The sequence below is a fragment of the Schistocerca piceifrons genome, chromosome 5 (genome assembly GCF_021461385.2).
Source record: "Schistocerca piceifrons isolate TAMUIC-IGC-003096 chromosome 5, iqSchPice1.1, whole genome shotgun sequence".
In the NCBI taxonomy this organism is placed as follows: Eukaryota; Metazoa; Arthropoda; class Insecta; order Orthoptera; family Acrididae; genus Schistocerca; species Schistocerca piceifrons.
The window spans coordinates 590,007,545-590,033,973 of record NC_060142.1 but is presented as its reverse complement, the minus strand read 5'-3'; the positions used below and the strand labels follow the sequence as shown (position 1 = coordinate 590,033,973).

General features: G+C 39.1%; 1 protein-coding gene across 1 annotated transcript in view; it reads right to left on the bottom strand.

Moving 5' to 3' along the window:
• The window catches only part of LOC124799304 (NFX1-type zinc finger-containing protein 1-like), a 110,861-nt gene that overhangs the window by 39,604 nt on the left and 44,828 nt on the right, over nt 1–26,429 (bottom strand). Inside the window, exons 3-4 of the mRNA XM_047262891.1 lie at nt 25,713–25,930; nt 9,005–9,276 (exon numbers count right to left, since the gene is read on the bottom strand). Of these exons, the coding sequence (XP_047118847.1) occupies nt 9,005–9,050 (46 nt within the window). The 5' untranslated portion in view covers nt 9,051–9,276; nt 25,713–25,930. The remainder of the gene's footprint in view (nt 1–9,004; nt 9,277–25,712; nt 25,931–26,429) is intronic.

Genomic DNA, 26,429 nt, shown 5'->3' with positions numbered 1-26,429 from the left:
CGTATAGTAACAGAAGTATATTGTACTGCAAAAAGATCTGTATAAGTGCTAGTAGAACTCTCACACCGAGGTTCTGTATACAGATAGTTCACCCATCTCAGAAAAAGAGAATCTAAATGATTTTTTCGTGTTATGTAATCATAAATTAACAATTTTCAGATTTTTTTCCATTGCTTGTACGGAGAAACCTCGCTGCTTGCCAAATTTCATGATTCTAGGGCAACAAGAAGTATTCTACAAGTCTTGGTGAGCGAGTTTCCAACAGAGTACAATAAGCTTGTTCCCACAGACAATTGTGAATCTCAGCCACATATGTAGCAGCTCACTGAAACGGGGCATTTTTCCAGATATATTGAAATACGCTAGTGTCAAACCAATGCATAACAAAGGGGATAGGTCTGATGCTAACAACTACTACCCAGTCTCACTTCTACCAGCTTTATTCAAAATTCTTGAAAAAGTAATTCAGACTAAGAGCAGCCGACCAGTTGCAAAGGATAAAGTAATCTTTACCTAGGTTTCAATAGATATAAATCTATCTTCTTCAGAAGAGGGCCTGGGGACAATGAACATCGTAATATATATTAAGGTATGAAACAGGAGTCAAGAATGAAGTTTAACATATATTAGGAAAATATTGTATTACAAGATGTGAGAAAGATTCTTGGTACTTACAGTATTATAACAACATGAAGTGATATGTCCTTATCGTTTAGGCAAACATCTGCATAGTTACATTAATTATATAAAATATAGCCCTGAAAACAGGGTTTGTCAGACAAATAAAATAGGTACATAGAAGTTGCAGAGCGCCTAAGCGACTGAGTAAAATCGGCCAGCGTAGTAGCACAGCGGCCAGGGCAGGTGGCGCTCATGTCGCGCACTATGTGCCGATAGGCGTACTGAAGTAACATTTGAAACATCAATATTAAATGCGTTCTTAAATAGAGTGATAGTAAATAAAATGGCAAGCATTTAACACTCCCGTTATGACATTGTGGGAGGTATAGGAACAATAACGTAGATACATACATCAAAAAGACAGGTGGCGCTTCCGCCGTGAGTTACATGCAGTGGTCTATATAGCCGAAATATAGAAGTTATATTACCATATTAGTGAAGCCCATAGAACGTATATAAGTCAAAACATCCAGAACAATCAGTAATGGCTTTTAAGAAAATTACGAGACCTGATCTACAATCCAGTTACTACGTAATGTAGAATAAGAGAAAATTACATGAGGGCCGCTGTAGTGGCAGCCATACGTCGTGAGAAGAACACATTATATAAACGGTAGTAAACTGAAAGATTTGAAAGTGCATTATAGCTTCCTGAGGAAATAGACTACTGAGGTTACTAGCATTAATGTTATATATTAAACAGTACGGGTTTAAAGCCCTCGAAAAATTGTTTACAGGCAAGGTTCAACTGATCGTTCAGTATATTGCCGTCTTTGAGCTCTAGATGTTTAAAAATAAATAGCTCTTCCCACAGATCTAGTCTCCGTCCTTTGACCTGTCTATGTAGGATAACCGTGTCTTCTAACTGTTTAGGCATATGGCCGGTTATCAAGAGGTGTTCAGCAAAGGTAGAGTTGCGAATATTCGTTCCTTTTTTACCTAAAAGATGTTCTTTATATCGTGTTTTCACAGCTCTGCCGGTTTGACCAATATAATAAGAGGGGCAGTTATTACAGGTTAGCTTGTAAATACCTGAATTAGAAAACCAATCGCTGGCAATCTCTACTGACTGTACAAGATTTCTTTTTAAACTGTTATCTGTAGAAAAGGAGACGTTACAGTTATATTTTTTATTTAGAAGACGTTTAATCCTATACGATAAGTTACCCAGGAATGGGATGGAAATAAATTTATTAGTTTCTGTGGTATCCGTGGGGAGAATATTTCTCAAAGTCGAACATTTTTGGGAGATTTTCTTATTGAGCAGGTAATCGATCATATTCTGGTTATACCCATTATTAACCGCAATCGCTTTGATGACATTCAATTCCTTTTTTTTTTTTTTTTTTTTGATCTGCAGGTGATAAAGGAGTGGTTACCATTCGGTGAATGGCGGAATGAAAAAATGCCAATTTATGAGCTTTTGGATGGGTTGAGTCAGCAGGAATGACATTATCTGAATATGTTTCCTTGCGGAAGATATTAAAATGGAAGGAATTATCTTCTATAGAAATTGTTAAATCGAGAAAATTAAGTTCACGTTTATCATTTTGAAGTTCTTTTGTGAAGGAAATTTTTTCATGTAAACCGTTGAAAGTGTTAAAGAGATGCTCTAACTCATGATCAGTGCCATCAAAAGCAATGAAAATGTCATCAACATACCGTGCATAATAGCGGATTTTGTGGCGTAATTCTGAACTTGAATTGAAGAACGTTGTTTCCAGGGCGTTAATGAAAACCTCTGCTAGAATACCGGTGAGGGGGCTACCCGTTGCTAGACCATCTGGCTGTACATACATTTTCCCGTTAAATGTGAAGTAATTGTATTTTAAAATGACCTTAAGCAAACCAATGAGTTCGGCAAACTGAGTTTCACTTAATTTTTTATGTTTAAGAAGATTCTCTTTTACAAGGTCTATGGTTTCATCAACCGGAACATTTGTGTAAAGGCTGACGATGTCGAAGGACACCAGTCTAGTGTCAGGTGTACAATTTATAGATTGAATATTGTTAATTAATTCCTTACTGTTTTTTACAGAAAAATTATTTTCAAATGTGAAAGCATCTTTAATTTTAAAATGGAGGCGCCTAGCAAGTGTGTGATGTGGACTGCCTATACCATTCACTATAGGGCGGATCGGGTAATTTTGTTTATGCAGTTTAAACTGACTTCTGAGCACTGGTGGTTTAGGGTTCATATTTATAAGCCCTTTCTTTTGGAACTTATTGAACAAGCTGATGGAATTCGTTAAAGTACGCCGGATTTCATTTTGCAGTTCAGTAGTAGGATCTACAGTAACCTCAGTGATGTCGTTTTCCTCAAAAAACTTTACAGTCTTCTCTATATATTCATTTTTATAAGCCACGACCACGGTGTTCCCTTTGTCACTCTTAGTGACTAAGGCGTCGTGCTCTCTAAGTTTATGATTAATGCTTTTTATTATACTATATTCGCCCGATTGCTTATTAGGAGATCATTTAATTTCTTTTTCTATTATGTTGATACATTCGTAGGCACATTTGACTTGCTCCGTTTTCTCTAATTTCAGAGATTCTAAACCGATTTTTAGATCTACAATGAGATTACAAATAACTGGATATTTATCGAGTTTAGCAGGCAAGTTATATTTAAGGCCTTTACACAACAAGTCATTTTCGGCCTGCGTAAAAGAAATATTGGTTTTATTTAGTACTCTATCGTAAAATAGGTGCTTAACACTGTTGTCTGCTGTATTATCACTTTTACTTGTGGTCCTATTACTAAACAAGTAAAAGTTTTGCATTAATCTTTGAATTTAACCAAGCACATATCATCTCAAAGTATGCTCTTTTGGGGTAGCACTGTTAACTGACACCTTATTTTCATCTTGCACCTTTCCAATTTCTGATATTATCGTGAAAATACAGCCAAATGAAATGATTGCCTTTAATGACATAACACTTTGGTTTTTGTTGTAAAATGTTACAATTTACATGCATGGGTTAGGAAAGATTGGGAATTAAACTTATACACCTTCAGGAACAGTTGTCAATAGATGGCTAAGTTAATTCAAAACAAGGTAGGGGGATTATAAACTTAATATTTTCACACACGCGAAGCGGAGGCACATGTTGCATTTACAAGTCAGAAAAAAATATAGGACAGTAATGGGACTTCAATTATTATGTGAAACACTTTCAATGTTGTGTATGTTTGGTGTAATTGTTAGCAACTTCAGGAACCCCAAATTACATTTAACAACTAGTGATTTGAATTTTTATTTACGTATAAGAAGTGTTAATACGCAATTTTATTTAGAAGTCTTTATTTCGAAGTACCCGACCACCCCCAACCCCCCCTCCCCCAACTTACCATTCATTTCCCAATTCATAATGAAGCAAACTTGATGACTAAAATTCCTAAATGTACTGTATGTTAAAATTAAGGATCTCACAGATTCTCAAAAGGAAATGTAGGACAAGAGTAACAATCAAAAATATTAAAAATTATTTATACTTCCTAACAAAATGGTGAAGCACTTAGAAGGGGAGGGGGAAAGTAAATGAAACTTATTGTGTTGAGAGGATCGCAGTGGTTACAAACAGTATGACATTGTACCCCTCTGGCCTGGATGCATGTACTGAGATTCCGTTGGGACAGGGTCATAAAAGCCAGGTGTCATGAAAGCCATTGCATCTTAACCTAAGGCAAGCTGGCCCGCAACTTTAGTTAAATGGTCCTTTATGTCTTACTGGCACTGGGATGGAACTGACGTTGGAGCTCATCCCACACCTTCTACCAGGGGCAGATCTGGGGATCTTGCAGGCCACACAGATGAGTGCCTTGTGTGAACTTGCATTGTTCTGTTTATAAATGGCACCACAATACTGTCACATGAGAGGTAATGCATGAGGAAGCAAGATGACTGTGATGTGTCATTGTGCCATCAGGGCTACCCCGACCACTATCAGCTGCAACCTGAAGTCGTACCCAATGACTCTTCACACCATGATACTTGGTGTAACACTGCTGTGCCTCTTCACTGACATGGTCATCCAGGATAGTGCACAAGCACTATTGCAAAGCATAGTGTGACACCATTCATCACCAACCCATCCTTTCCAGTCACAGTTCCTCTCCAAATGCAGTCATAGGTAAACGACATTCTACGCATGCAATGGTAATTCCTTAGTTAGGCTGCTGGTAGTCTCCAACCAATGGTGCAGGATGTCAGAGAATGTTGCAGGGAGTCCATTGCTCATTCTCAGATGACAAGCGCAATGTAAGGGTTTACGATGTGCTCGGTGCACAATATGATGATCCTCCCTCGTTGCAGTCAAACACAATCACAACAGATGCAGAGTATGCCGTAGCATTCCAAATACCCCACAAATTTGGATATTGAGTTCTACCATATCTTCCTTCGTCGTCGGCGTTGTCGTTGTTACCGTGAGGCACCGTTATACCAAGTGAAAAGGCGCGTCGATCTTAGAGCAGGAGATATGGTAACCTTAAGTCATTGACAAGACACAACGGTCACGGTAGCACCTGATTCCAGAATAGCTGCAGTAGTTAGGATCTACGAACTACCCCGTCTTGACCAGGTCCCCAAAACTTAAATCGTAACGAGATCCCTTTATAAAGACTTCGTACAATGATAAGAAATGTTACAGTTTATGGAATAATAACAGATACGATCAAACTGATTTGTTTCTTCTGTTTTATTTAATGTAACTTTGTTCACAGTTTCATTTCGCATTCACCACTCATTCACACTCTGATGTGGAGTATATGCAAGTGTCTGAACCTTTTTCAGATCCCTTCATCGGGCAGGTAGGTTAGAAAATTTTAAAATGGAAATGGATAGGTTAAAGTTAGATATAGTGGGAATTAGTGAAGTTTGGTGGCAGGAGGAACAAAACTTTTGGTCAGGTGAATACAGGGTTATAAATACAAAATCAAACAGGGGTAATGCAGGAGTAGGTTTAATAATGAATAAAAAAATAGGAGTGAGGGTAAGCTACTACAAACAGCATAGTGAACTCATTATTGTGGCCAAGATAGACACAAAGCCCACGCCTAACACAGTAGTACAAGTTTATATGCCAACTAGCTCTGCAGATGATGGAGAAATTGATGAAATGTATGATGAGATAAAAGAAATTATTCAGGTAGTGAAGGGAGACAAAATTTAATAGTCATGGGTGAGTGGAATTTAAAGAGCAGGAAAAGGGAGAGAAGGAAACACAGTGGCTAAATATGGATTGGGGGGAGAGAAACGAAAGAGGAAGCCGTCTGGTAGAATTTTGCACAGAGCATAACTTAATCATAGCTAACACTTGGTTCAAGAATCATAAAAGAAGGTTGTATACATGGAAGAATCCTGGAGATACTAGAAGGTATCAGATAGATTATATAATGGTAAGACAGAGATTTAGGAACCAGGTTTTAAATTGTAAGACATTTCCAGGGGCAGACGTGGACTCTGACCACAATCTATTGGTTATGAATTGTAGATTAAAACTGAAGAAATTGCAAAAAGGTGGGAATTTAAGGAGATGGGATCTGGATAAACTGACTAAACCAGAGGTTGTACAGAGCATCAGGGAGAGCATAAGGGAACAATTGACAGGAATGGAGGAAAGAAATACAGTAGAAGAAGAATGGGTAGCTCTGAGGGATGAAGTAGTGATGGCAGTGGAGGATCAAGTAGGTAAAAAGATGAGGGCTAGTAGAAATCCTTGGGTAACAGAAGAAATATTGAATTTAATTGATGAAAGAAGAAAATATAAAAATGCAGTAAATGAAGCAGGCTAAAAGGAATACAAATGTCTCAAAAATGAGATCGACAGGAAGTGAAAAATGGCTTAAGCAGGGATGGCTAGAGGACAAACGTAAGGATGTAGAGGCTTATCTCACGAGGGGTAAGATAGATACTGCCTACAGGAAAATTAAAGAGACCTTTGGAAAAAAAGAGAACCACTTGCATGAATATCAAGAGCTCAGATGGAAACCCAGTTCTAAGCAAAGAAGGGGAAGCAGAAAGGTGGAAGGAGTATATAGTGGGTCTATACAGGCGCGATGTTCTTGAGGACAATGTTATGGAAATGGAAGAGGAGATAGATGAAGATGAAATGGGAGATATGATACTCCGTAAAGAGTTTGACAGAGCACTGAAAGACGTAAGTCGAAACAAGGCACCAGGAGTAGACAACATTCCATTAGAACTACTGACAGCCTTGGGAGAGCCAGTCCTGACAAAACTCTACCATCTGTATTAGAGGTGAAATTCCCTCAGACTTCAAGAAGAATATAATAATTCCAATCCCAAAGAAAGCAGGTGTTGACAGATGTGAAAATTACCGAACCATCAGTTTAATAGGTCACAGCTGCAAAATACTAACATGAATACTTTACAGACGAATGGAAAAACTGGTAGAAGCCGACCTCGGGGAAGATCAGTTTGGATTCTGTAGAAATGTTGGAACACTTGAGGCAATACTGACCCTGTGACGTATCTTAGAAGAAAGATTCTGCGACGTATCTTAGAAGAAAGATTAAGGAAAGACAAACCTACATTTCTAGCATTTGTAGACTTAGAGAAAGCTTTTAACAATGTTGACTGGAATACTCTCTTTCAAATTCTGAAGGTGGCAGGGGTAAAATACAGGGAGCGAAAGGCTATTTACAATTTGTACAGAAACCAGATGGCAGTTATAAGAGTCAAGGGGCATGAAAGGGAAGCAGTGGTTGGGAAGGGAGTGAGACAGGGTTGTAGCCTCTCCCCGATGCTATTCAATCTGTATATTGAGCAAGCAGTGAAGGAAACAAAAGAAAAGTTTGGAGTAGGTAGTAAAATCCATGGAGAAGAAATAAAAACTTTGAGGTTCGCCGACGACATTGTAATTCTGTCAGAGATAGCAAAGGACTTGGAAGAGCAGTTGAACGGAATGGACAGTGTCTTGAAAGGTGTATAAGATGAACATCAACAAAAGAAAAACAAGGATAATGGAATGTAGTCGAATTAAGTCGGGTGATGCTGAGGGAATTAGATTAGGAAACAAGACACTTAAAGTAGTAAAGAAGTTTTTCTATTTGGGGAGCAAAATAACTGATGATGGTCGAAGTAGAGAGGATATAAAATGTAGACTGGCAATGGCATGGAAAGTGTTTCTGAAGGAGAGATATTTGTTAACATTGAGCATGGATTTAAGTGGCAGGAAGTTGTTTCTGAAAGTATTTGTATGGAGTGTAGCCATGTATGGAAGTGAAACATACACGATAAATAGTTTGGACAAGAAGAGAATAGAAGGTTTCGAAATGTGGTGCTACAGAAGAATGCTGAAGATTAGATGGGTAGGGTAGAGCATATAACTAATGAGGAGGTACTGAATAGAACTGGGGAGAAGAGGAGTTTGTGGCACAACTTGTCCAGAAGAAGGGATCAGTTGGTAGGACATGCTCTAAGGCATCACGGGATCACCAATTTAGTACTGGAGGGCAGCGTGGAGGGTAAAAATCGTAGAGGAAGACCACGAGATGAATACACTAAGCAGATTCAGAAGGATGTAGGTTGCAGTAGGTACTGGGAGATGATGAAGCTTGCACAGGAAAGAGTAGCATGGAGAGCTGCATCAAACCAGTCTCAGGACTCAAGACCACAGCAACACTAACATATAGGATCGGCTACCTTACTCATTAATTTACTACATATTATTTCCAATAACACTGAACAGTTATCGCCGTTGTATTTTAATTGTATTCAAAAGCATATTATTATTATTATTATTATGACCAACCAAATAGTAAAAAATCGCCTTTATTCATGCAATATGCATTAATATACAGACAGGACCGAAAGATCACTCTCTCTACCGTAACCAATAGAGGCAAATACGCTATTCAAGTTCCGTTACATCTATCTTGACTCGTATTGTTACAGCGTGATGTAACCAGTTGGAAATAACGTACACCCACAATTAGGCCTGTTTCAATCTCTGGTCAGGTATTGGTAATGCTGCCTCAGGGTGAGTATATTGCACCTCTATGCCCTTCACACCACTTGTATACCCAACCAGACTTGTAAACAGTACAATGAATCCTGACTTTTAATCACTTACATGTCCACCAATGGTGCATATGTGTATGAAGTTTCAATGAGATCCAAGTACATTTTCTGGGTGCTACACTTGCTTTGTCAGGCTGTATTACTGCACATCTGTTATCGCCATGAACTTTTAAGTGCCAGTAGCCATTTCTGATATGAAATCTATGTCCATAATATAATTCTTAAACACTGTTTGCCACTATTTTAAGCCATGCTTATTCAAATACTGTACCTACCATACGGTGAGTGCTGCATAAGCTGCGTTATCTGATGAAGAAGCATTGATCGTTTGCTTTCTATCTCACTCTGTATTCCAAAGACCTTTGCTTTTACTTTACAAATGTCTTCCAATGTTACCTTTACATCATTCAAGTACCTCTGAGTTTTTGTAATAGGTGTTTTACAACGTGGGCAGACTTTTGTTGTAATTTCGTCTTCTGATTGTTTCAGCCAGGTTTCAAGAGCTTTTGATTCAATAACATGATTACAGTCTTCCAGCAGAACAAATCTGAAACAAAATTTCTTATAAACACACTAATTACCTTCATATGTGCCCATAACAATGTAATTAGAAATAGCAAAATGCTTGGTTTAACAGTTCCTCTGCAGTTAAGATGCTTTCATATTTCAACTACGAAACAGTACTAGCAGGAGAAAAGTGATAAAATTTGCTTTTTATAAATCAAGTAGGTTTTTTTAAGTTTGCAGTGACAAGACAGTAATTCTAATAAAATGGCAGCATATGATACTAGTAATATTAGATCAGAAGACCTAACTAAATTTACTATTCCTTGATGCTTCGGGATCTCCTATGAACCTACCCATTCTTCCAGTTAAAGTGTACCATAATGACCTTTACACCTGAAATTGATGTAGTTCATTCTCGCTAGTTACTTGGTCTACCCATAGACCTTTAGTATTATGCTGTACCATCGCATTTCAAAACTTTATACTATCTTTCCTCTTGTCTCTACTCTGCATCATCCATTTCACATCCATTCTAGACAAAAGTCGGGAGAGAAAATCGGAAAAGACTTTTTACCTACAATATTATGAAAATACAGACTGCTACTCAGCATAGTGGAGATGTTGAGTTGCAAACAGTCACAGTAAAAAGACTGCGAAACAAGTAAGCTTTCAGCCAAAAGGCCTTTTTCTGAAGTACACACACACACACACACACACACACACACACACACACACACACACAAATGTGAACACAACTCAACACACATGACCACTCGGCCAGACAAGAGGTCATGCATATTGTGTGTGTGTGTCTTCATACATACTCTGCAAGCCACTGTATGATGCTTCATAGAGCATGCTTTGTACCACTAATACTCATTTCCTTTCCAGTTCCACTCGCAAACAGAGTGGGAGGAAAACAAGTGGCTTTATGCCTCCCTATGAATCATTCTTCATGGTCCTTACATTCAATGCATGTTGGCAGCAGTAGAATCTTTCTGCAATCAGCTTCAGATATAATTTCTCTAAATTTTCTCAAAAGTGGTCCTTGCAAAGAATGTTGACTTCCCTCCAGGGATCCCCATCAGAGTTCCCAAAGCATCTCCATAACATTTCTGTATTATTCAAACCTATTGATAACAAAACTAGCAGCCCGCCTTTGAACTGGTACAGATCCCGAAAACTTGAGCTAGACTCAACCAAAGCTGACTATTCGCCTTTTCCAATAAAATCTTCTCATGCTCTCATTCCCTTTCATAAAGCTTTGCAATGTTACGCTAAGATATTTAAATGATGTTACTATGCCAAGCAGCATACTACTAATGGTGTATCCAAATATTATGGGTTTGTTTTTCCTACTCAACCACATTAAATTACATTTTCACACATTTACAGCTAGCTGCCATTCATCACACCAACTAGAAATTTTCTCCAAGTCTTCTTTTATCTGTTTACAGTCACTCAACTTTGACATCTTCCTATACAACACAGCATCATCCACACACAACTGCAAATTTCTGCCCACCCTATCTGCCAGATACACAATAATAGCAGTCTTATTACACTTCTCTGTGGCACTCCTGCTGATACCCTTGTCTCTGATGAACACTCACTGTCAAGGACAACATACTGGTTCTATTACTTACCAAAAATCTTTGGGCCACTTACATACCTGTGGACCTTTTCATATGATTATCTTTAGTAAGAGTCTGCAATGGGGCACCTTTTAGAATGCTTTCCAGAAATCTAGAAATATGAAATCTGCCTGTTGCTCTTCACCGATAGTTCACAGTAAATCTTGTGAGGAAAGTGCAAGCCGAGTTTTACATGACAGATGCTTTCTTAAACCATGGGCTCAAGAAAATTTATTAATTTGAACTGAGAATTTATTCAAGGATTCTGCAGTGAACTGACATTATGCACATTGATCTGTAATTTCGTGGGTCCATTGTTTTACCCTTCTTTTGTAGAGAAGTCACCTGCACTTTTTTCCAGTTGCTTGTGACTTTCTTCTGGGCAAGAGATTTGTAACAAATGCAAGCTAGGTAAGGGGCCAATGTGATAGAGTACTCTTCTCTAAAATCAAATTGGGTTCCATCCGGACCTGGCAACTTATTTGGGTTCAACTCTTTCAGTTGTTTGCCTGTGCCTGAGATGCTTATTACAATGTCGTCCACATGGGAGCCAGTCTGATCGTCATATAACTAAGTTAGTACAATTCTCCTACGTGCATAATTTCTTAAATGCAAAATTTAAAATTTCAACTTTCTTTTGCCATCTTCAATTGCCACACCAGATTGGTCACTGAGTGACTGGATGGAAGCCTTAGATCCACTTAGTGATTTTACATAGGACCAAAATTTTCTCATGTTCTCTGCCAGGTCTTTTGTTAAGGTGAAACAGTGGCAGTTGTTGTATGATTTGTGCACAGATCTTTTTGCAGATGCATGAATCTCTACTAACCTTTCTCTGTCATCATTTGTGTTTTCTCTTTTGAACTGAGAGTGCAACAGCCTCCGCTTCCTCAGTATTTGCCAAATTCCGCTGTTTAACCGTGGTGGGCCTTTTCTGTCCTCAATCCATTTACTAGGCACTTAGTTCTCCAGATCATAAGTTACAACTGCTGAAACTTTGCCCGTAATTCCTCTACATCCTTCTTACTGAAACTGAATGATGTCAATTAACTGTCCAAGTGAGATGCTAACAGCTGCTTATCTGCTCTTCCTAGCAGAAACACTCTCCTAGCCTTTTTGACAGATTTATTAACTTCTGTAACCTTAGTCGCTATAATGACATCACAATCACTAAACCCCCATCTTTACATTGACATATTGACAAGATCCAGCCTGTCTTCAGCTACAAGTCTAAGATATTTCTATTGAGTGTGGGCTGCCAAACTAGTTGATGAATACTGGTTTTCAGAAAAAGTGTTCAAAAGTACTTTGCACAACTATTTATCTGTACCCCCACCCCCAAAATATGATTCATCTGCACGCTAGTCTGTAGTGGGTATTTTAAAGTTGTCTCCAACTAGTACTGCATGATCTGGGTACTTGCGTGCTACTTGCTGTAGATTTTATTTGAATGGCTCTAGAACTGTCACAGTGGAATCGCATGTCTGGTAAAAATATCCAATAATTAACTTGGTTTCCCTAGAGCTGTTATACACTAACAGGGAACTTCACTGTCACACTCAAATTCGACCTCTGTAGACACATTTTCCACCTAGACAACAGGTGTTGTTGGTGCCAATATGAGCCATAACTTGCAGATGACTGGACACTGCACCCTGCACACTCAATAGCCATGGGCAAGGCCACCTCCACATCTCGGATGGGGCCCCCTGGCAGACATACAGGGTGCACACTGGCTTTCTTTGCAGCCCTGGATACTATCTTCCTAAAGGGCTCCATAATGCACCTAACACTGGAGCTTCCGATAAGTAGCAAAGCCCTAACCATGTGTGCTAGCTCAAACCCTGCCAAAGGAACAGCACTCACTCATTCACGGGGCAAATAGGTGGGGGAACATGGCCAGTCTTCACATAGGCCCTCTGCCCCAAGCGACGCAAACACGTTACCAACTTGCTACCCTCCTGATGTGCCACAAACGGGCACTTGTCCCTGCCCTCTGCCTAGCCTTCCACCTGCACCTAGCTGACCTCCCCTCTCTCCACCTTGACCACGTATGCCACTAAAAGCAGCACTTGACTGCCCCCCACCCCAACTCTGCTCCCCCTCACCATCCCAGCCGCTTCCTTACCCCATCACTCAGACTGCCTTTTCCCATCACGCGCAGTTATTCACAGTCAGCAGCCAGAGAGTGGTCGTGTGTTCACCAGTTGGGTTCGCGTGAATGTGTATGTTGTCTAATTCAGAAGATGGTCTTTTGGCCGAAAGCTTACTTATTCAGTAATCATTTCGTTGTGCCTGTCTGCAACTCGGCATCTCCTCAAACAGAAAAACACACACGAAATTTCAAGAATACACTGCTAGGAAAACACGGATTCTGGGTGGCTAAATTGTAAAAATATCATCCTTCAAGTGTATTCCTTTTCAATCTATTAGTTATTTACACTTTCCACTAACTACTACAAATAAAATTTCCACTGAATAGTATAATACAACGTACCTTATTGCATGAACATACACAATATACTGTCTGTGTAGATATCTCCATTACACACACACACACACACACACACACACACACACACACACACACACACAAAAAAAATTTGCTCTATACTTCCCATGCTAAATGAAATGGGTATTATGAACCTGGATGGAAAAGTTATGGAGCACTGGCTAAACTTTATTTGATGATTTCAAACACCACTTTACAATCTATAAAGTCCATTTCAATTGTCTATTTTGTTACAAAAGTCAAAATAGGTGGGATGTATTTAATGCTGATTTTGCTAAAAACTTTCTGCAGAAGCCTACTATCCCTAGGTAAGATTTTAACTGTTTCTTACTTGTAGGTTCACAACATTATCTTATTCACACTAACTGAAGAGAATTTGGCATAATTTATTTTGTGTTTATGATAGGTCACAGAAATTTCACTTCTGCCCTTCCAAATTGTGATTTAGACAACTTAATAGTAATTCTTTGTTAATGGAATTTGGTTAATAGCTGATCTACAGCATTGAAGCGCTCTTACCAAGACTGGGATAATATGACTAAATAATTGATGAAAATTAATATTCTTTTTTTAAGAGACTGTTACCACTTTGTGTAACATTCCTGTAAACACACGCACGTTAAACACAAACGACAGATATTATTTACAATGTAATATAGCTTTGAATAGAAATGCTGTACATTTTCAAGATTCTGTGGATAACGGTATTGCCAGTAGCTCATATTAAGTCCATTGTACGGACATACCTGGCTCCTGAAAACCTAGTTCATAATTCACCTACACTACTGGCCATTAAAATTCCTACACCACGTAGATAACGTGTTACAGACGCAAAATTTAACCGACAGGAAGAACACACTGTAATATGCAAATGATTAGCTTTTCAGAGCATTCACACAAGGTTGGCTCTGGTGGCAACACCTACAACGTGCTAACATGAGGAAAGTTTCCAACCAATTTCTCATACACAAACAGCAGTTGACCGGTGTTGCCTGGTGAAACGTTGTGATGCCTCGTGGAAGGAGGAGAAATGCGTACCATCACGTTTCTGACTTTGATAAAGGTCGGATTGTAGCCTATCGCGATTACGGTTCATCATATTGCAACATTGCTGCTCGCGTTGGTCGAGATCCAATGACTGTTAGCAGAATATGGAATCGGTGGATTCAGGAGGGTAATACGGAACGCCGTGCCGGATCTCAACGGCCTCTTATCACTAGCAGTCGAGATGACAGGCATCTTATCCGTATGGCTGTAACGGATTGTGCAACCACGTCTCGATCCCCGAGTCAACAGATGGCGACGTTTGCAAGACAACAACCATCTCCATGAACAGGTCGACGATGTTTGCAGCAGCATGGACTATCAGCTCGCAGACCATGGTTGTGGTTACCCTTGACGCTGCATCACAGACAGGAGCGCCTGCGATGGTGTACTCTAATGCATGACCGCATGTTGCAGGTCCTGTACGGGCCTTTCTGGATACAGAAAATGTTAGACTGCTGCCCTGGCCAGCACAATCTCCAAAGCTCTCACCAATTGAAAACGTATGGTCAATGGTGGCCGAGCAACTGGCTCGTCACAATATGGCAGTCACTACTCTTGATGAACTGTGGTATCGTGTTAAAGCTGCATGGGCAGCTGTACCTGTACGCGCCATCCAAGCTCTGTTTGACCCAATGTCCAGGCGTATCAAGGAGGTTATTACGGCCAGAGGTGGTTGTTCTGGGTACTGATTTCTAAGGATCTACGCACCCAAATTGTATGAAAATGTAATCACATGTCAGTTCACATATTTGTCCAATGAATACCCGTTTATCATCTGCATTTCTTCTTGGTGTAGCAATTTTAATGGCCAGTAGTGTACAATTGGAGCCCTGTCCCTTCCTCCAATGGCAACTGTACTTACAGTTACGGTGTCTAACACTAAACTGACGGATCCATCTAGGATCTTAACTACTACTTATAGGCCGTAGAAACAACTATCAAAAGTTTATATAATATCCTGTTTTTCCACTTTCCGTTCATACTGCATCCTAGGGTAAGATTCAATACAGAAAAGTTCGTGTGATTTTTATCTTTAATGCACATATAAAATCTTTAATGACCCCTGGTTATGATGAAAAATTCTTTTTGGGTTTCTGCAACAGAGCATCTTATTCAAGTTTACTGAGATATGTAGAGTGCCTATGTGAACTATATCTTCTTGTTCATTGTCAAAGTACTTATGTTGGGAATTATTTCTGCAATCATCTAAAAGTGATGCTTCTGCAATTGGTCTTGCTTCCAATGCTTGTGACATGGCCATTTCCAATCACAAGGGTACCTTCCTTATGATTTTTCCATAAGGAAAGGACATCTTACCTTCATAAAAATCTGTAAAAACTTTAGTTTCTCATAGCCAATCTATATCTAGTAAAATAGGAATATTTAGTCCCCCTAACAACAAACATTGTACATTTGGAAGTGTAATTAATAATACTAAGCTTCACAAATAATTCTTCCCTGAAACTTTTACCCACTGTTCCACAAACTGCAACTATTTCAATTCCAGTAACTGGTAACATTGGTAACTTCTGTAATAGATAATATTCTTCCAGAAAATTCTGGTCAACAACAGATGTATCATGTCCAGAATCTAAAATAATGTTGGAAAAAACCACTACTATGTCACGACTTATTCTAGGTTTAAAGTATTCTTTCACTATTACTTCTCTTTCTTTTGTTATACTGGCCAGTCACATTTATGTGACTACCATCGATGTTCAACATCAGCTTGCAATAACAACTTACAGACAGCAAGTGACAGCACTAGCTGTGGACAGTTCATAAAGCATGCTGCAACTGCATAGTCATCACCGTAATGAGGAAACAGTGATTTATCCAATGTCCAAAAGGGCACAATCATTGGCTTTTGGGTCAAGGGCAGAACCATTTCCAAAATGCCAGTGTTCTGTCGACCTCAAAACACACTATGCATGGCAAAATAATGCTATACAAAACTGCTTCAAGGCAACAGCTCTGCATCACAAGCCACAGATGACAGGGGTGACCCATAGATGACGGGTGAACGATGGCTGTGGAGATGTGTATGGGCAATAGAAATGCAACTGCTTACTAACTGGTCGCCAAGCCGAACCGACAGTGTCTCCTTAAAGACCATTAGTGAACATTGCTGTGTATGAACATTGCTACGTATCTTTGTTGCTTCAGTGATCTCATTACATGTGCAAGTTCTGTCTCACGTGTAGGAAAAGATATTCCATTACTTCTAGTGAAACTATAACCTTTTTTGTCAATGTTTCATTAACTTCTGAACTATATTTACATAAACAACAATTCATGAAAAGATAAGATAGCTACGTATTGTAAAAATAACATGTTAAGTTGCAGATAGACACAATTAAAAAGACACTTACACATGCCTTTTCTGCCACAACCTTCATCAGAAAAAGGGAAACGCACACCTTTCATCCAAAGAAGCAAGCACACCTCACACACTCATGACCGCCAACTCAGAGAGCTTGGGCCAGAATGCAAGTATCACTGGCCCGAGCTGTCGGAGTTGGCTTTCACGTGTGCATGATATGTGCTCGCTTCTGTTAGTAAATTGTGTGTATTTCTGTTTTTATGATGAAGCCTGAGGCTAAAAACTTATGTGCAAGTGTCTTAATTGTGCCTGTCTGCAACTTAACGCTTCATCTTTACGGTAAATAGCAATATATCTTTTCCTATGTTGTAGATACTTCTACCTGAAGTTGCCATTGTTTGCTATATTTACAATAATGCAGATTTAAAATGAAACACACTTCACATTGATCACTCACTTCTGTCACTTGTGATCTAAGTACTATGTTCCCACTTTCTGTCTTATTAGATACATTCCTGTTTTTTATGTGTGACCATACTGTCTTAGAAATATATGATTAAATTCCAATCTCATGTTCAAACAATCCAGATTTTCCTTGCTCTTAATATCTTGCTATATTCTGTTGTCATCTTGCTATATTCTTTCTTTTCATCCCTGTACATTTCTCACTCTGCTTGACTTTGACATTTCCAAAGTCTTTCATGCATTTTTTTAAAAAAATTCTCTAACTTTCATGATTTCTCTGGTGATCTATTTCTTATTATATTTTTCATTTATTGTTCTGCAGACCTTTGGACGCAAGCTATGTTTACAAGGTGACGTAATGTTGAAATTAAAGTTTTCCAGCTTTCTTCCGCATCGTTGTGATATGCAGCTTTCCAGTCTTCTAAGCAGAATAACAATTCCATTAAGTTGACAATCTTCAGTCTACAACTACATTTCCAGTTTCAGTTTCAATTTTCTTATTCTGTACTTCAGTTAACTGACTATGGTGATCTGAAATGACTGTGTTAATTATGTGTACTTCCAGTTTATATGAAGGTACATTTGCAAAAACATTATCGTGTCTGATGATGCAGTGCTCTTCGGTGGGCTAATTACATGCAACTTCATATTACATGTGTTTACAACATCATAAAGCATTTTGTACAGATGTTCCATTTCTATGTACTTATATGTAGGTCATCAGCTCTGTTGGATATAGGAATTCTTTAATAGCTTTTCCACGTAGTATAGGCTGTTCCAAAATGAATATCTGGTTTTTAAGGCTTTTTAGCAATTGTTACATTCAACTTAGACATATAAATAATAAATCAAATGAAATACAAACTCAGTTTTGTTTGTATACCTGTGTGCATGTGCTGTTTCCTGTGTCTTCCATTAGAACGCTCTAGCAGCGAAGATGGAAGATGATGACAAGCGAGTCTTTAAGGCATACCACCAGAAATCAGTTTGGAAGGCTGGTCACAAAGCACCAATTCAAGTGCTGTCTGAGTGGAGACTGAAGGAGACACAACTATGTCCTTATAATCTGCAGTTGTTATAAGTTTTAAAGCCTACATTCTACAGGCTGTGCACCAACTTTGCTAACAAAATATTGCTGCATGATGAAGATTTTCTTGATTGTGTTGTCTTCAGTGATGAAGGGGAAATGTGAAAACACACAATGTGCACATCTGGGAGCCAGCAAATCCTCATGAGATGATACAGCTCAATGGGGCTCCCCTAAATTGAAGGCTCTTTCCTGAAGTGGAAGAAGCTGAACTACAGAAATTTATTTGCCAGAAAGATGGCGCCCCGCCTCACTGGTATAACTCAGTAAGTTATCGGTCAAACAACGTTGTACCCACTCTGGCATGGCTGCAAGGGCCTTGTTGGCACAACTTTTTTCGCATGGCTGCCACGTTCACCCAAAAAGGAACCATATGATTCTTACCTATAGTGGCTGATAAAGGATCACATGTACATGCCTCCACTAACAGCTAATGTACCCAACTTAAGAAACACTACTGAAGCAGTTCTTGCAATAATTACTCCACACACACTGATCAAAGTCTAGGAAGAACTCTCCTATCAACAAAATTGTGCTGTGTGACAAATGGTACTCACACTGAACAGTTGTAAGAAAAACTGTTTTTAGATGAGATGCTCTTTCATTTAATGTATTATATATAATCATAAGGTGAACATAATAATACTATGAAGCCTTAAAACCCTGATATTAATTTAGAAACATCTAGTACTTCAGGTTCTATTACGAAATTTTTTATCCTAGAGCTTGGAGAGCAATATACCATCAGTGTGACATTGTTCTTAAGTTTCGATGCATCCAAATCACACATTGCGGATATTGTCTAAGATGTCAGTGGAATTCACAATGTGATGCAGGGCAGAGCAGCATGTAACATGAAAATACTGTAAGTCACATGATAGCTACTTTATAGTGTGTTGGAACTATCTGCCCACTGCATGCAAATTTATATAATCAGATCAGGTGGCTGCTCTATGGACCTGAAAGATGTCACCCAATCTTTCATTAACCTAGACACCAACATCCACATACAAAAATCAATTGAGATGGCTTCTAAACATCAGATGTAATTAAGAGGTGGATGCTTCCACATCTATCTTACTTGTGTTTCTGTGATATGCCCCATATGTGGTTTTGCATTGTAAATCTGAAGCCTGATACCTTTTCTTAACTCTTCTGGCAGTCTGTTTACAATTAATTTTCCCCAGGTCTTCATAATTTTTTATTACAGAGTTTCACAAATTTCAGACAACTTGAATGTAAGACTATAATACAATATTTTTCTTCTTATATTCCCAAGCATTGACTGGTGGCTTGCCTCCATTCATTTGACCTAGGTTGTGGTTTTTGCGATCAGACAGGAAATTTTCAGAGCTTTATTGGGTCATTTGGCACGATTTTAGTACACACATATTAAAGAGAAACTTCAGCATTTTATTATTTCTGACTTACAGAGGTAACGGTCATTTTTTGCAACAGGAGGATTGGCTATTTCTATTTTACTCTCTTCTCAATTTCAAAAGTAGTAAGGGACTAATTATACAAAATTTCATGACCATTCACAACTATTACTAATAAGCTATGTGCAGAAAGACATACATGCATATTGCCCTGACAACACATTTATGGCTTAAAAGGTCACTCTGTAACAACACTAACAATGTTGTCTGTGATCAGTAATGAAATTGAAAGTACTACTGCCAACTACTTGCAACTACAAAGTCAAACAAGGGATCTTTCGCAGTTAAGGGCAACTAATTTTTAGATTCTGCTGTTCAAACTTTTCAAGCTGTCATATTTATACCAAAAGCACGGTTCTCAATTCGACAATTCAAGTATAATCATACTTGACCCGCCCAGCTAGCCGTGCAGTCTAATGTGCTCCTTCCGAAGCATGAAGGCATGCCGGTCCCGGCACCAATCTGCCCTGTGGATTAGTGTCGAGGTCCAGTATGCCAGCCAGCCTCTGGATGGTTTTCAAGGCGATTGCTGTGTGAACACTGTCTCCATGTATACGTACACCATAATTATTCTACCACGCAAACAATATATTTGGGGTTACACTCGTCTGATATGAGACGTTCTCGGGGGATGGGGCGGGGGTGGGAAGGCCACTGCACAATAACTCTGGGTTCGGCGTGGGGCGTCGGTGGACTGCTGTGTGGGGTTGTGAATTACTGAGGGCTACAGTGGGACAAAGCCTCTCCGTCATTTATACAGGGTGTATACGTGGACAAGGAAAAAAAATTCCCGGATTTTCCCCGGACTTCCCGGTTAAAAATACACTTTCTCCCGGGTGAAAAAACACTTTTTCCGTGTTAAGTGAAAATTTTCCCTGTGAAACTTATCAGTCCTTTGAAAGGTTATGATTTTATACACGGGCATTGAATTCCCGGCACTTTAGAAAACGAAACTCCGGGAATAAACCAACAAAATGATCGCTGCGTATTTTCGTATTACGAAAGTATACATTGGAATTCCACCAAACACCGCATGTTACTTTCCGAATCACTGAAATCGAGATTGAGATGCACTTCTGTAAGCCAGTTATAGCTCATGTCACGTGATCTCGCCAGCCGATGACAGCGGATATTCAGAGCATGGGACACGTGACGTAGTCAGCCAACAGCAACATCACTGTTACGTAGCACGAACACACGAACAGGGGAAGTTAATTGTTTAAATTAGTATATAGTGCTGCTACAAGAAAAACAAAGCCTTCATATATAATATTGGTCTCTAAGGTTAATAAGCTGCAAGAGAAGCTAAGCCTTTGCATACAATGTTGATCTTCTTTGTGCGTGTTACACTTTAAGATATATCACACAAATGTGCCAGTAAAATTTTTAATAGTGACATAAATGTCTTATCTTCAGGGTTCAAAATTCTTCTAAATGGCTCGTCATCAAAGAGTTGATTTTTAAGTGAGAGTAAAACGCTCTGTGATTTAAGAAATTCATGGTACATAGTTCAACTTACGTAAAAGGATATTTACTTTGAAAGTAACGCCTTTCAAACCACCATTCACAATATTTTCCCGCGACTTGTTAGAAATAGGTTCATTTTAGCAGTTGTCCGAGAGTGCAGATAACACGTGACACCGCGCTTGTGCAGTTACCATGACGTTGGAAGCCCGTATGTACGTACGCATAAAACATTGAAAGATAATACATTATGTCATAAAAGAAACATGACATCAGAGGATACTTCAAGAGCATCGGAATTTCGTGAACCATACTTAAATGTGAACTTTTTAGGTGCATACTTAAAGTGCACTTTCCTATGGCCAGATTCCCCGTGAAGTAGAGCTCGACTTGATATTAAGTTTTTCAGTGTGGTTTTCGGGATTTAAATTTTCTTGGAGTACCAGGACTGTATTACATCGTGTTTGGTTCTTTATTATGGCATAATGACAAACGTGCTAGAAGATGAAAACGTGCACTTGAAATGCAACGAACAGTTGAAACTAGGCAGTACTGTGGAATTAAATACTTCGTTTCAAATACATTGACTGCCTCTGCGGAAAAGGTTAATAAGAGTCAAATTTCTTTAGCAAACAGACAAAAATAACTTCACTGTCAGGAAAGTTGGAAATAAAATAAAATCTGAAACTAATAACATATTTTAGCCTTCCATAATTATGTGAATGTGTTTTAATTCACGAACTTTCAAAAATATGTTCATCTTGTAGCGCACATCTTTCTGAAAAGTCTGAAAAACAAAACATATGCGTTCGAGGATATGTAAGACATGATGTTTGGTCGTAAGTGAGCCAAAGTGCAGTGCCATGTCTCTTCAGACAGCATTCTTCTATCGCACGTCAATGTATTTCGCTCTGTGGAATTGAAACGTGTATATTTTGTAATGGATGCCATCAAACTATATTCAGGATAGTGGAAATTGAAATGTCCTGTGATGCCTCTCCTGCTCCGAGTCAGCCGGTTTGACAGCCTGCCCTCTAAAAAAATCTTGCAATTAATAGCGAATGGGATTATTTGTAATCGGGAGAACAAGAACTCTTCAGAAAATTTGCACTCTTTTTGCCTATTAGCTAACAACTTGCTGTTTTGTGTGTCATAAAATTAAATATAGGATACATAAAACCAATAAAGACAAGGGCCAAACAATAAAGTACACATTTCTTCAATTAGCTCCTAGCATTTTTTTCTACCTAATCTTGCTACAGCTTTACATGGCGTGCTTTTCTTTCTGCGAAAGAAGTATTACCTCATCAAAGTTCATCAAACGTTTTGCTTCATGAAAAATCGAAATGTAGTTGTCTAATACTGAAAAAACTGTTAATACAAATAATACCCAAGACTGGTGTGGTTTCTCGATCTGATTACGTCTATTTTGTCACTGTCTGCTAGTTAAAATAAAATAGGCCTTTCCAATACGGCAGCAATTTTATAACACACCAAATAAACGAGACTGTTTTGGCAGAAATGGTCATTTTTATAACATGACAGAATATAATTCACAAAGTACCAATATCAAATGCCTATGAGGCCTACTACAAACAAAAAGCTTTATGTTAGGAAATAGTTTCACATTTCATTCATACGCACCTGTGTCTCAAACATGAGATCGAAAAGTAGTATTACAAAATTTTTATATAAATTTGGAATTGTCTTATTCTTCCATAATTTGTGTGATGTCCCCGTTTCTTCTCCTTCCTCATTCTAACAAAGAATCTTGTCATCACCAATTCTGTAGCTATTCCTGCCATTGTCAAAATCTGTTTGCCGATTAACTTCACTAACCCGGCCAGAATCACAGGTTTAGTTATCCCGCGATTATTCTCCGGTTAGGCATTGTTATGTGTTCGTACAACACGTTTTCCGCGTTACTTCCAGAATAGAACTTAAACGGCTGCTAGCCGGGGCCTGTACAAATGGTCCTCACTAGTGTAGCGATGTGGGCAAAAATTTTCTGTTAAAATTTCATTTTCTTGGATACGCCGAGAAGATAACATGTAATCTTTCTCATCTGTTATTCCTGTTAGTCGTTTATTTCCATTCTGGTAGTCTGATTCTATGGATTTCGCTAGTAATTATAACAACGCTGATCATTCGCAAACCCAATCAACCACATAATCAGACGACGATTGGCATTCATCCGTTCAGCTTTACTCCGCTCAGCTCGTATATCCCCGTCTCCGTTTGTCTGCGGAAAGTTTATTTCTAGATGCAACGAGGATCCTCCTGACAGAGACATCATATACACTATGTATGCATTCAAAAGTCAACTTATGATTCGTTCAGAAATCAACTTAAACGTGTTCAAAATTGTTCAACATGGATACGTTTCAGAATCATATGAATAATCGATACACCAACGTGCGCTGGATGCTAAGCACTTTGTGAATCAAGCTTTTTTTTTCCTCAAGAATATGAATTCGGCGCCCCCTTTTCCCGGTAGCATCTAGCTGCTTGCTGCGACTGCTTGCACAGCCAACAACTACATTCCTGTTGCTAGAAGCGGGAGAATCTACTGCTCAAACGCGACTCAACTACGCATGCACAACAGCCCGCTCATAACTGCTAAAACGAATCTGTTAACAGTTGTGACTTCACGCTCATCGGAGGTAATTTGTTGTTATGAAGCATTGCATAGTCTTCCTAAAGCCTTTGACAGATTTTGCTGTTGGCACACGCTTGCATGAGCACTTTGTATCGTCGTCGTATATGGCGCATTTCCTTTGCAATTTAAGTAATTTCCGTTTTTTTCTCTCATTTATATTGTTGTTGAAGTGTTATTCTGCAGTAGCGGGATACAGTAATATCCATTGTTAGAGTATCGGTTTTTAGCAGTCAAAATTACAAAAAATTAACAGAAAACTAAAACAATGAAAAATTCCCGGAATTCTAAAAAATTCCCGGGTTTTTCCCAGTTTTCTCCCGGATAAAAAAATTCCCAGGTTTTTCCCGGATCTCCCGGTTGTCCCGGGTCGTATACACCCTACATCTACATCTACATCTACATTGATACTCCGCAAGCCACCCAACGGTGTGTGGCGGAGGGCACTTTACGTGCCACTGTCATTACCTCCCTTTCCTGTTCCAGTCGCGTATGGTTCGCGGGAAGAACGACTGTCTGAAAGCCTCCGTGCGCGCTCTAATCTCTCTAATTTTACATTCGTGATCTCCTCGGGAAGTATAAGTAGGGGGAAGCAATATATTCGATACCTCATCCAGAAACGCACCCTCTCGAAACCTGGCGAGCAAGCTACACCGCGATGCAGAGCGCCTCTCTTGCAGAGTCTGCCACTTGAGTTTATTAAACATCTCCGTAACGCTATCACGGTTACCAAATAACCCAGTGACGAAACGCGCCGCTCTTCTTTGGATCTTCTCTATCTCCTCCGTCAACCCGACCTGGTACGGATCCCACACTGATGAGCAATACTCAAGTATAGGTCGAACGAGTGTTTTGTAAGCCACCTCCTTTGTTGATGGACTACATTTTCTAAGCACTCTCCCAATGAATCTCAACCTGGTACCCGCCTTACCAACAATTAGTTTTATATGATCATTCCACTTCAAATCGTTCCGTACGCATACTCCCAGATATTTTACAGAAGTAACTGCTACCAGTGTTTGTTCCGCTATCATATAATCATACAATAAAGGATCCTTCTTTCTATGTATTCGCAATACATTACATTTGTCTATGTTAAGGGTCAGTTGCCACTCCCTGCACCAAGTGCCTATCCGCTGCAGATCTTCCTGTATTTCGCTACAACTTTCTAATGCAGCAACTTCTCTGTATACTACAGCATCATCCGCGAAAAGCCGCATGGAACTTCCGACACTATCTACTAAGTCATTTATATATATTGTGAAAAGCAATGGTCCCATAACACTCCCCTGTGGCACGCCAGAGGTTACTTTAACGTCTGTAGACGTCTCTCCATTGATAACAACATGCTGTGTTCTGTTTGCTAAAAACTCTTCAATCCAGCCACACAGCTGGTCTGATATTCCGTAGGCTCTTACTTTGTTTATCAGGCGACAGTGCGGAACTGTATCGAACGCCTTCCGGAAGTCAAGAAAAATAGCATCTACCTGGGAGCCTGTATCTAATATTTTCTGGGTCTCATGAACAAATAAGGCGAGTTGGGTCTCACACGATCGCTGTTTCCGGAATCCATGTTGATTCCTACATAGTAGATTCTGGGTTTCCAGAAATGACATGATACGCGAGCAAAAAACATGTTCTAAAATTCTACAAGAGATCGACGTAAGAGATATAGGCCCCAGTATAATACACGATAATCATACTCTCTTCCTCATTTCCATTTATTTTCCAATTCTGCTTCCAGTGTGCACAGCAATAGCACAGAAATGTCACAGGGAGGACGGGGGAGGGATGTATCAAAGGAAGGAAACAACGTAAGAAAAAGCACACCTTAAACTGAAAAACATACCTTGCATCTCTGTCTGCCTCGTGGCCAAAAAATATGGTGGTAACTTCACTGTGATTACAAATGCGGCAAAGTGGTGGGCAAGGATCACCACAGAATCCAATACAGTTATGTCCACATTTAAGTTTCAGCTTACATGGTTTGTAACAAGGTTTGCGGTCACACAGTTCGTGACACTGACGTGTGCATCTCAGGTGTTCACACTGCCAACCACATTTCTCCTGTTTATGTAAAGACCACAAGAAAAAGAGGGTTATTAATATGATAAAGATATTTGACAGATAAAAAATATTACTTTGAGAAAAAATTGAAAAATAAATGATATTAAGCAAATAAGAGGGTAGTTTGAAAAGTTCTTAGAATGGAATAGAAGGCAACAAAATACCTTAATGAAACATTATTTTTCAAAGTAGTCTCCCTATACACTGATGCACTTGGTCCAGTATTGTTCCAATGCCTCGATTCCATTATGAAAATTAGATTCCTCCAAACCTGCAAAATACCTGACAAATGTGAAGGAAGATAATCTACATCCACCGAGGCGAATTTTCAGCTTGGGCAAAAAGATGGAAATCTGATGGGAGCAAATTACGCAAATACGGCTGGCGTGGCCAATAATTTGTATCTTAGTTCACGCATCTTTGCCAATGACAACAACACTTATGTTGCGTGCGCATTATCTTGATGAAGAATAACTTTCTTCCTTACCAAACCTGGCCG